Raw genomic sequence first — 13,476 nt, forward strand, 5'->3', positions numbered from 1 at the left:
TGATAGTGGCTATAATTTAATTTCTTAAATAATTTTCTAAGCATAATTTGTTTGCTTGAGAAATTAGTCTCAGAAAGACAAAGAGAATTAGTCTCAGGAGACAAAGAGAATATAATTGTCATAATTATTTTTTATTTATTATTAAAACGAAAACTGACTTTTCTCCACAGGATCACGAAGCTTATGTTCAGACTACACACATTCATAACCGGAGCTTGTTTCTTTTTGTTTTCTCAGGAGACAAAGAGAATATAATTGTCATAATTATTTTTTATTTATTATTAAAACGAAAACTGACTTTTCTCCACAGGATCACGAAGCTTATGTTCAGACTACACACATTCATAACCAGAGCTTGTTTCATTTTGTTTTTGATATTTTAAATTCTTTTGTTGCAATTTCGGATTTTACTTATAATAATTTTGTTACCTTGAAAGGGAATACTTACTAAAAGATCATTAGCTTCTAGGGATTCATATATGAGCAAAAAGTGAAATAATAGTAACAAAAACCTGAGACTAATTGGATAAACAATTCATTTGAAATTAAATTGGGACTAAGTTCATGTAGAAAATATAAAAATTTTTAGTTTTCATTCGAATAAAATTTGTTGCCCGTATACATGAGGTAAAATTAATTGAAAACTAATTTTTATTTTACAAATATCAGATATGAAATTCTATTTCAATTAATTCACTTCACTTCCGGGTTGCCAACTCACAATACATTTAAAGATTAATATAGATTAAATTAAATAAATTATAAAAATGATAATTTTTAACACGTATCTGAAAAAAAAAAAATATTTTATAAAAATTTTTGCAACTGTTTTACTTAAAATTTCGTATTGCTGAATTCGGAGTGTGTAATAAAAAATAAAAATCAATTTAATAGAAAAAAATTTTTAATGAAAAGAAAATTTATGCTTTCACATTATTTCAATTGATTAATAAAGTACTAATTTGATAGCATTTCAAGAGGAAAATTAATAAAAATCTATAGAGAAAAACACTAACGTTATTTTTATAGAAAAAAATTTTCTTTACTTTTAATTTTAATTTCAAATGAAAACGAGAAAAAAATAATTTTGAAAGAAAACGTGTTGGAAAACTCATATTTTCTTGTAATTTAATTTAAGTTTTGTTTTATTATTTTTTTAACTGTTTTTTTTTCTCACCACGATAAAATATTTTTATTACTACCATTTATATATTTCGAATTTTTTGTGGGCGGTTTTTGGTATAGAAAAACCTCTCCAGCGAACAAGAAAAACACCATTTATTTTTTTTATTTTTCATCATTACAATTTTTTAACGTAATTATAAATTTAAGTATTATAAATTCCATAATTCATCCATAATATTGATGAAATGTAAGAATATTCATTTGATCAGGACAGCCTTGTGTTAAGCAAACTAACAAAATTTTTATAATTGCAATGCTAGATTTTTCGTGTTTAATGTTAGTTTTGCTCTAATTAATATTTTGGGTATAAAAGACCGTCTTATCGAAAAATCTGTCATGTTCTGACAATTTAATTAAATTCTCTGTATTGCGATAATTTTGACATTAATTTTTTCGATAATTAATTGACGAATTTCTATGGGAAATTTTCAAGATTTTTTAAAAATGACCTTTTTCATTTTTAAGCTGTCAATTTATTGTCAGATTGATAGTTTACTATTTTTGTTTGCCATTGTGTATTCCCAATTAGCATTTATAAAACCATTAACAAATCCCGCTTATCTTAATTTCGCAATATTTACATGCTCATTATATGCACGCATACTTTTATAAGCACAAGTATCTTATAGTTATTTGAGTTGTGGTTTCTTTTGCTTAATTTTTCCGCACAAATTTCTATCATTTATATTATTTTGTATACATTCATTAAAATTAAATTCAAAGTGATTTTTTATATTGTTATTAGCCATTTTTATTGTAAATAGAAATTTTCAGTGTTGTTATATAAAAAAAATATAAATGTATAAAATTAAAATTTAGTTATAAGAATGAATATTGCATATAAAAATCACTATAATAAATATTTTAATGTCGTAAGTTGTACGTGTAAATAATTTTTATAATATACATAATGAACACAATGTGTAAAATAATAATAGTAAAAACGAAAATAATAGTAACAAAATACAAGAAAACAAAATGCCTACCGGTCATTTCATTTAAAAAATATTTATAAATACCGATAGTACACATACATACGCGCACCCATGTAAGAACCCATATAATATAACCTCATATATATAAGCATAACAGTACACATACCAAATTAAAATAATATTATCTATCCATTGCAATTATTAGAGGTTTATTTACATGTTGCACACTTAATTCTAAATATCGTAGATCTTTAATGGTTATAATTCAGCTCTATACAATTTAAATGTATATAAGTACATATATATGCACATTAAGGCGTGTAATAAATATGTAACAATATACATTATATATAGGAGCAATAATATAAATATAAATAAATTTCTCATATGTGCGAATTCGTCAAGGTGTTGTTAATTAGTAAAATATTACAACAGTACGTGAGCTCTGAACTGTGTAAGTTATATTTGAATTTATGCATTTTATTGTTTGTAACCCATAAAATATAGTTTCTAAATTTTTGTGATTTTCTGTTCTTTTTTTTGTTGTTTTTGCCTTTTCTAATCGTATTTAAAATATATTTATATGATTACTTGTTTGATTAAGATCACGTTGTGTTTGATTATATAATTTTGCGATATAAGTATATTTTCGTTTTTTTCAAATTACAAATTCACGTTTATATTGGTCAGTGATGTAATCTTAAGGAGAGAATAACGCATGATCTAATCGCGTTTTGTTATTTAAAAAGAGTTTTCAATTGTTTTAGTAAATCTTGAAAATTTCGAATTATTTAATCCTTAGAAAAAATTCAAATTGAGATATGAACGCAGTTTGTTCGATCGGGTAATTCCAATCTGTAAAGTTAAGTTAATTTATTAAATAATTTGCAGATTGTTCGTTGAAATTAAAAAATAATTGCATACTTTTAGGGAGGGTTAACAATTTTGAACTTTCAAACTTTCATATTATAATGAATATTACTATTAATTAATAATTATTAAGAATTGTTTTAATAATTATAATAAATTTTTATAAAACAACAGAAATTCATGAAATTAAGGATAACGGTAAGGCTGTTCGGAAGTGGCAGAGAGAGGACTGAAAGCAATTTTTTACAATAATTGTTTAAATGAAATTGTTTAAATGAAACAATAAAATTTTGTAAAAAATAAAATTTTGCATGAAATAAAATTTTCTTACTTTCTGTCTTTAAATTGCATTGTACACCGTTTGGAAAACTTGAATTGTATTATTTATTCAATGAATGACAGATAACTACGGTGCGAAATTATTAACACGAGTCATTTTAAACAATAATGACATCGACAGAATGGTATAGTTATTCTTTTATAGCAAGTGCATTATCTAGCTTTAGACTGATATTAAAAAACTATATTTTGTTAACAGAAATTGAGGCAAAAATTACTCCAACTCTGTGTTACATTTAATAGTATGTAGATCTAGAGGAATTTTCGCAGATAATTTTGTTGGAAATTGTGAAGTAATATTTATGTATAACAGATTTTATTATTATATAAGGTATAAAACTTTTGTCAAATAAACTTGTAGCCAATGCATACAAAAATACATACTTGTACACATATTATGTAATGTATATGAGAATGGTAAGATTATTTATACAAAGATTATGCAAAAAAAAATTTTAGCAAGATTAAATTCTTTTGTGCGGCGGTGATTTAAAAAGTTAGAAAACAATGAATTTGTTAGAGATTAGCCGCCACCATACTGTACTAGCTTTAAATAATCATAATTTTTAAAAATGTTCAAATGAATACGAAATGTTGTAAAACATATTCAAATTCTTTGAATTTATTGTTTAGTATACAGAAAAATCAGTGATTCATTTGACACATTTAACGCAAAATGAAAATATTACAGCGAGCAGATGTAATTTTCTATTTCATACAATTGCAATTGCAGTTCATATAGGATCACAGTTTTCTAATATTTACTTTGGATTATGAGCTAGAAGCGATTTTTATTATCATTTTAATGCACACTGAAAATCTTTTTGTTGCGTTATCGCATATGTGCGCAAGCCGCACACACATTTTGTTCAACATTATTGATATTTTAATTTTTTTTTCTTCTCTTAAAATTAAATTTAAATTTTTTTTTTTTATTTTCTCAAGGTTGAATAGGCTAAATAAAAAAAAACCAAAATACAATATAGTGGCCTGTCGCCTTTTCTAATAGAGACGAAAATTGATTTTTACCTTAGCTCAAGGCGATTTTTTTTCATGTTGATTTATAAATATATGCCTATATTACATGTGTGTGTGCTAGATTTAAAAAAAAATTAATGAAAAGTGCAATAATAAGAGGAAAAATTCTCTTATGCACAATTTATCCTTTTTTTAAAGAAGTTGGCTTTTTGCGAAATAAAGTTGCGGAAAAGTTTATTTTGTTAAAAAATTAAATTTATTAATAAAATCTTAATATAAATTTACTTTAATCTCAGTTAAATTTAAGTTGATAATAAAATATTGAACTGTTTGAACTCGACTCAAAAAAATATTATTTTATTTTTCTTTCCTTAAATTTATTGGACTTAAATCGTGTCATACTATGTTTGGTAATAAAAATTATTTTGTACGTAAGTAACTGAGTATATATGAAAAATTAGAGAGTAGAAGTAAAAAATTAGAGTATATATGAAACGCACCCCCATTTAATAATAGAAAATATAAATTTTAAAGGGACAACATTTTAATATTTAAATGCAAATTCGTTTACATTATTATTGCGTCATGCATTGTGCCAAGGGAATTTTAAAATCAAAATATTTTAAACAACACGATTATTTTAGCATAAATTTTTAGAATTGCTTTAAATTGAATCCAATAAATAGTTCATTATTAATTCTCCAGATATGGTGCGAAAAATAAATTGGATTATTTTGTTAAAATATTTACATATGTATGTATGTAGAATGAAAATAAATTCATAAAAAAAAATTACAAAGTTTTGTTAAGAAAAATTAATTGTCTTTTTTTTTTTATCTAACTCAAATATTATGTAGGGCAAAATTTAAAACGAAAAAATCGGAACCTCCTATCAAAAAATTTGGATTATATTTGGAAGAAAATTTGAAGAAACTGAAATCTTAAGCAAAAATTAAATATGTGATAAGAATATTAAAAGCAAAAATATTTCAGTCGCACTTTTTCTTCGCGTACATGTTTGGCAACAGTATACTAGACAATCTATTTGGATCAAGCGTTAAGAATTATGTCATACAGCGTAAAGATAAAACATAATTTTGTTGCAGTATGATTCTATCAGTTACTAAGCGACGAAATCATCATTAATTGCAAAAGTAATAGCAAACGGAGTATGGAATGAATAAATAAAAATTTCAAAACTAAAGAGATTCTTATGACAAAAATACGGGAATAATTTAATAATTAATTTTACAATGTCTTATATAATGAAGTGAAGTTTATTTAATATAGTGAAGAGCTGAAATTTATTTAATTATCACATGAGGTAGAGATTCGCCGCGGTCAATCTTTAAAGGAATATTTTGAAAATATTGATATTTTGAACAGTATTAGAATATTTTTATCGGTGTACAATAAAAATATTATAGCAAGTTGGTAGTGTGTTCTACAATTTTAATAAAAAGTTTTAATAATTTAATTTAACATTAAATCTTTTTAAAGTTTTTTAAGTAAGATATGTAATAAAATTTATTATTTTATTTTTTAAAAACTTTACATTGAAATTTATAATAAATTGTTAACTAGCAGGCGAGACCTTCAACAAAATTAATTTGTGCTTTCTTTTTTTGAATCGTAGTATGTGATTCAAATTGAAATGAGGAAGAAAAAATTTCATTATGTTTGTTTATTAATATAAATAAATAAGATTTATAATTTTGATTTCAAAATGAAATGCCGGTATTATGAAAATAAATTATTAGTGGTCATAGTAAGTATATATGTATATATCATAAAATTCGGATTAAGCATTTTTATAAGGAAACAAATTGAATTTTTTTCCCAGTCCAGCGCAGAACCGATTATACATATTATAATATTTTAAGAACTAAAACTTATGGTTTTCTACCAGAATTGAGTTGAATATATTGTTGTGTTTTGAGGTACAGTATAAACTAGAATAGATAATGTACGTTTGTAAATAATAATTCTGATGAATGTTTTACTGTCTTTTGCTCCATTTGGCACGAACTTAGCAATTTAGTTAGTTTACTGCAAAATTGGGAAAATTAATACTAATCCGTGCTTTTGCTCTGTAAAGAAAAAACAGGTCTGCAAATAAGTGGATCAATGGAAAACGTTGTGTAGATGATTTTATTTTGTAAATTTACTTGATTACTTTCGATTAAAAAATTTACTCTGATTTTTGAACCGCTAATCCTCTAATTTTGCCTTTGAACCGAGATTTATTCTAGCGCTATTATGCGAAATAAATTTGGAATTCCATTACTTATTCTAATAATTTTACAAAAAAAAATATTTGCAGTGTGGTGCATATAATTTTGAAATTTTGTATTGCCCCGCTTTATCTTAGATTTTTCACTTTCTGCGTGAACTTGCGTCTCTTAGAATTAAATCGAGAAAATATTACACTTAGGCAACAATAATCTCATAATTTTTGGAATATATTTTAAAAACTGTTTGAGTTTATATTTGAAATTTTAACATACTCTTTCATCTCTTGTATGTTCATGTTACGATCACAAGGTAGCTAATTTTTAAAAAAATTTTTAATTTTTCGCAGACAAGATATTCAGACGAATGAAATAAAAAATTCAATAGAAATTTTTTAAGCGTGATATTTGCTACTAATAGTTTCCTATATATTTCATTCATTGAAATATTTTGTACTCATCTTCTATATTGTGTGTATTGTGTACAACAAGTTGTTGAATTTCATTATCTTGTTAATTTTTGCTGCCAGTTTTTTTTTTATTTTTTAATTATAATAATTATTTATTTTACTTTATTACATAAGTTTATAATTCGCATTTTTAATTAATTACTTTCTGGTGATCACATCAATTAATGAGTCGAATCAAATTGGTAGATGAAATGCAATAGGCTGGCTGCATATCTGCTAAGCAAATTTATTTTTTATTCAGTTTTTTTTCGTTTTTTTCTGTTTTCTTGTTATTTTGTTGCAATTTTATTGAATTTTATGATGCAATACGTCAATTTCATTATCATAAAAATATAATTTTTTTTTTTAATTTGAAATTTTTAAATTGATTTTTTTTTATGTGTGTGGTAGGTAAGTATGAAAAAAAACAAAAACTAAAAAAATTTTTTTATAAGTAATTTTTTATTTCCGTCGCTTCGTTATTTTTAATTATAGTGTAAAAGCGTTTGAAATGTGATGCTGGAGCAGGACAAAAACAAAAAAAAGTGAGAAAATGTAATATGGAATGTTAGTTATTATTATGGTGTTATGTAAGAGAGTTAATTATATATAGGTAAGCCGTCTTCGAAATTGTATGATGAATTCATTGTCTATATAGAGAAATAAGCGTTGAATTTCATGTAGTTGTGGCATAAAAATGTGAATCGAAAGATTTTTCAATTATACTGTTTCTAATGTACAGTAAGTTTAAGTTATAGAATAAAAAATTAAACAATATAAAATAATTGGATTTTCTAGTTTACATATGGAGTCAAGGTTATGAAGCGTTTTTACTTATGTTCATTAAAATTAAAATTTATTACATCATACTACTTACTATAAGATCTCATATAACAATTAAATTCTAATTAATTGGGATTTAATATTAGGGTAGGAATTATTAGACGTTCTAGATAACTAAAAATATTTTCTGTTCTTTAGATTTTCATGATAATATACCAGAATTTGGATGTTGACAAAGCGTCAAGAAATTCTGTTAAAGGAAACCACGCAATTTTAAGAAACGGTTTGCAAAGTACTTTAATTTTTAGAATTCTGCTGTAAGAAAAGAAAAACACATTTACGCCATGTTAGTTGAAGGTTTGTTTATTAATATTGCCATCTTTTCATGTTAGTTGAAGGTTTTCCATACTTTAAAATTATTAGAGTTTATTAACTTTTGTATTTAAAATATTTCGCGAACACAATAGTGTTGCAATTTAATTACAACAGATTTCTGTAAATTTAAACGGTCACCCTTATATTCTATTATATTAACAATTTAAAAAAAAAACAAAACTTACCTTATGGGCTCTGATGGAAGCGCCCTCAGAACAAGCTAATGTTACGTCCACCAGACTCTCGTCCTGTAATAATTGACTAAACACCCCTAACAGGTTGGATTGATGATTGCTCCACCTCAAGCAGTAGTGCTCACTGCCCATGTCGGTGACAGCTTACGCTGCTGTAATAACATTGTAAAATAAGAATAGAAATGATTTAATAAATATATTTATATTGAAAAAATAAAGTTTATTTGTTAGGATTATAGCTACATCTTAAAATTTGAGGGAAAAATTGAAAAAATAAATATAGAATGGCTCAATATATTGAGTTGCAAAGAAAATCAGTGTAAGATGAATTTGTGAGTTGTTGTTTTCAATACAAAATGTAATTCAATTGAACTTCAAATTTCATTTGGAAATTTTTTAAAATTAATTAATAGTATTGAAAATGAGAGTCTAGGCGAGAGAACTTTGAGATTAAATTTTATTTAACATTACAACAATTGCTATTGTTGTTATTAATCAAATTCTTTTATACTTTAAATTTTACTTATACACGAAAGTTTGTTGGTATTCTTCAATTTGCAGCGGAGCAATAACATGAATAATTTCAATTAAAAGTTTTGCACTTTTTTTTACAGAAAAGTAATAATAAAATTATTAAGTACGATTATGCGTACCAACATTATCGTATATCTATATGTACGTATGTTCATACAATATTATTTTTATTAAATTATTTATACACTCAATTTAATTTTAGTGCGCATTCCTAAAGGTGTTACGAAAATTTAAACTCATTTATTTATTAATATTTTTTGTAGCGCATATGCTTGTAGTGTTGCGTGTTGTTTTGTACTATTAAAAAATAAATTCGTATACAATAAAACAAATTAAATAATTTTAAAATTAATGCAATTTTTATAAAAACTGAAGAGAATATAATTATTATCTATTTTAAAAACATTAAAGTTTTTCAGAAGTTCATTCAGAAGTTTATTGTTTTGCGCTTTCTTCATATTAGAAGGGGAATGGGACCCCCCGTATTATTTAGTTTTAGGAAGTTTTATGCATGGTTTATTATTTCATCATTACTGTTCTTGATTCTCTTTCGTAAATAACAAAATTTTATATAATAAATTCTTTTAGAATTACACCTCGACTTTGGAGGTTTAGAACTACTATAAAATTTTTGTTAAAGTATAGTTAATAATTAATTTTATTAAAATAAAAAATTCTTTTATAAAAGATCTGTTTTCGATGTGATGTTTAAGTGTTAATTAAGAACTGAAATAAATTCAAAGTTGAAATTTTAATTACGAAATTAACTTACTAATCATCAATAATTACAGAATTAATTAAGGATATTTACTGTAAATTAATATAAGTTTATACTTAATTAATTAACGAACGTAACATATTCTGATAATTTGAAAAGTATGTCTTATATTATAGAAATACATCATATTTAACCAATTTCTTGTCACTCAGTTGGTGAAAAAATATGAGGAGATGAGAGTGCTGAAGATTTGTTACTCTATTTATAATTCCTGTATTTCTGTTTTTAAAATAAGAATGGAAATTGTAAGCTGCAGAATTGGAGATTTGTTCTAAAAGTTGTTTATATTTTCCAATTTATTTATATATACAGTTCATTCGGGATATTTAATACAGGTATTGCAAGAGTAGTTACACAGGTATTACAAGAGTATGGATATTTTCAATTTCAATGGGGGCAACAGTATACTGCGATCACGTATAGGGATCTATTGTGCGCCTCCATCCGAGTGCGGGGCATGCCCCACAACGCACGCTCGAGACCCATCCTCCTGATGAACACAAGCAACTTGTGATGACCAGAAGACCGTAACTCCGCCAGCGTTAGAGCAAAGTCCCCCAGGAGGTGCACCGAGGTCTCTCCATGCTCCCCACAGAATCTGCAACTATCTTCATTTTCCAGACCCAACCGACTGAGGTGTCCCCTAAGCTCTCAGTTACCCGTCAAAATGCCGGTAAGGACCCTCACTTGGTTCTTGCCCACCCCTATAATTTTCTTAAATCGCTTCTGGTCATAATCTCCCAAGAGCTCCTTAGCTTGCCCCGGGAGACTTCTCCAGCGTTCCGACCGCCTTAATTCCCAATGAATAGTATGTGGTCCGATTCCGCAGAAAGGCTAAGGCCTAATTTTAGAATATTTGGCAATAATTAGTAAAACCAAAGGCTTACAAGAACTTCTTACAACAATTTTAGTTTGAAATTCTTTTCAGCTCAAATTGTCCATAAAATATTAGTAGAGCTAAATTCCGCATGCAACTCTCATACGGAAAATCAAGATAAATTTGTTTGCTTTCATTTTTAAAATTAAATGTCAATTTATATTTTGTAATATTTAAATATAATTCGCTGATTGGTAGATATTACATGTTTTACAAGATTACAATTTTTTTAAATACAAAAAGCATGAGCTTTATGTACTACAAATTATAAGATAATTTTAGTATTTCAATTCTTCAACTTCTATTGTGCTGTCACAAGTTTATATGGCGATTTTTCAAAATGATTGTTTTTTTTCTTAAGTACAAGAATAAGTTTACAGTGAAAAATGCTTTTAATGTCATACTGAGAAGTCGTCCTATGACTCACAGTATACTGTAGAATTTTTATGATTCATGTAGCAATTTTTATTAGAAAATCTCATTTAAAATAAATGCTAAGAACTTAAACAAAGACAAATTCGGTTTTTAATTTTTTTATTTCAATTTTCAAATGATAAAGGATAAAAACGAGTGTGTTATTAATAATTGCGTTTGTTTTTGTTTGTAGATAGTTCTTGCGTTTTCTGCTTCTTATTTTTCATTAGAAAAAAAATTTAAGTTCGTTTGGTTCATTTTTTTTTTGTTTTGTTAAACCCTTCGTACTTTTGATCAGATACACAATAATGTTTAACAAGCACTTGAAAATATTTCTGTTAAAAGAATTTCCGTTAAAAAGATTAGTCATAATAATCGTAATATAATTAATTGAATAATGTTCCGAAAAATTTTATTGGAAAATTCTATTAAACTATAAATTATTTACGTACCTATAAAAAAAGTTTACTTGTTTTTACCTTTTCAGTACTTTTCCACTGATTATTGTAACCAAACCACATAAATTTTTTAAATTTAGCAAAAGAAGAAAGGTAGCCTTTGTTTACCGCGACATAGCACCATTTAACAATAAAAATACAAAATGGCTGTTAAAATTTTCCGTTTTTAAGAACAAGTTTTTGTTCTAATTTATTTAATATTGTTTTTCTTCTAGACGGCAACATGTAAAAATCTGAAATTTCGGGAGTTTTTAGACACCAATAAATAATTTATTTCGTCTGAAGGAAAACTTTTTTGAATTTTCGTCACCTTATATTTTCGGAACTGCAAGCATTTCCAAATTTCTATAAAGGCGAAAAGGTAACGTTAAATAGCATGCAAATAACAAGTATATTTATGTTACCAGTCTATCTTAATTGTCCAATTTAACTATTACAATTTTTTTCTTTTGCTCATCCTAAATGTATGCAATAAATTGATATAATTTTTATGTGAACAAGAAATTTATATTAGTATTTAAAGACAAAATTTTTAAAGTATTCTAGTGAAGTTTTTGCCACATAATCTCATCAATATTTACTAGAAATTTCTCGTTGTAGGATAAATATTAAATACCTAATGATTTGAAAGGAAATAACTATTGTAATTATGACAGTGTTGTTATAAACGAAAGCTAAATCAAAGCATGTAAATGTAGTTTCTCTCAATTTCTATAAAAATATTTGTATTTCAGCTCTGCTACGCATTTTATTACGTGTTTTAGGGAATTTATATACATGTATACTTTCTAAGATGCATCATAAGATATCATAGGATATTATTCAATTATAATATTATATTATATAATGTAAGTGCATACTGTGTAAATCTACTAACATTGCAAGCTAAAATTTATACTTTCTTATAAAAGTTGTAATATGTTTGAATAATATCTTATTGTACTATGTGACACTTTTTAGAATATACTCGTATATGGGTGATAATTTCGAATTAATAAGATTTTCAAATTGTAGACTTTCGCCATATGCAAGTAACACACACATTTAAGTATACTATCTTACTAGAAATTGACAATACCAAAAATTAAATTTTCTATGGGTATTTTCCCATTTACACTCTTCTTTCTCATATACATCTACATTACCAGAAAATATAACATATAATATACATAAAACAGTATATAATATATAAAATTATATACTGTTACTATGTATATATAAAATTATATACCGTTACACGATATAATTTCGTTGTCGGCTAATTAAATTTTATAAAGCAAAATATTTATTTTATTAAAATTTTTTTTATCTTTATATTGGTACCTACATATACATTCACCCTCTCCATTTCTTTATAATGACTTTTTATACCCGTACGAACGTATGTTCGAAGGGTATACTAAATTTGCCTTACCGTTTGTAACGCTAAGAAATAACGGTGTTAGATATAGACTCAAGTGTATGTTTTTGATCAGCGTCAAATTCTGAGTTGATTTAGCCCTGTCCGTCCGTCCGTCCGTCCGTCCGTCCGTCCGTCCGTCCCAACGATAACTCAAAAACTAATAGAGCTAAGTTCACCAAATTTTCACAAATGATTTATTGTAGTAAGTGCCAGAACCCTATTTAAATTGGACATGATCGGGGTACCGGTTCGGGTAGCTGCCATAAAACTTCAAAATTTATTTGGCTATATCTCAGAAACTATAAAAGTTGTGGTATTGAAATTTCACACAAACGAATATATTAGTAGGACCAATGTGTCTCATAAAAGTCGTTGAAATTACTTGGCTCCTTCTGGTACCTGCCATATAACTTCAAAAGTTATTTGACTATATTTCAGAAACTATTAAAACTATGGTATTGAAATTTCACACAAACGAATATATTAGTAGGGCCAACGTGTTTCATAAAAGTTGTTGAAATTACTTGGCTCCTTCTGGTACCTGCCATACAACTTCAAAAGTTATTTGGCTATATCTTAGAAACTATAAAAGCTGTGATATTGAGATTTCACACAAGTGAGTATATTAGTAGGGCCGATGTGCTTGATAAAATTCGCTAAAATTTCTTGGCTCT

General features: G+C 25.9%; 1 protein-coding gene across 1 annotated transcript in view; it reads right to left on the reverse strand.

Moving 5' to 3' along the window:
* Positions 1 to 8,487, reverse strand: part of LOC129618739 (myb-like protein A) — a 138,307-nt gene extending 129,820 nt beyond the window's left edge. The window contains exon 1 of the mRNA XM_055533701.1: positions 8,331 to 8,487. Within this exon, the coding sequence (XP_055389676.1) occupies positions 8,331 to 8,471 (141 nt within the window). The 5' untranslated portion in view covers positions 8,472 to 8,487. The remainder of the gene's footprint in view (positions 1 to 8,330) is intronic.
* Between the last annotated feature and the right edge of the window lie 4,989 nt (positions 8,488 to 13,476).

Source organism: Condylostylus longicornis, unplaced genomic scaffold, assembly GCF_029603195.1.
Source record: "Condylostylus longicornis isolate FDR11 unplaced genomic scaffold, ASM2960319v2 ptg000010l, whole genome shotgun sequence".
Taxonomy (NCBI): Eukaryota; Metazoa; Arthropoda; class Insecta; order Diptera; family Dolichopodidae; genus Condylostylus; species Condylostylus longicornis.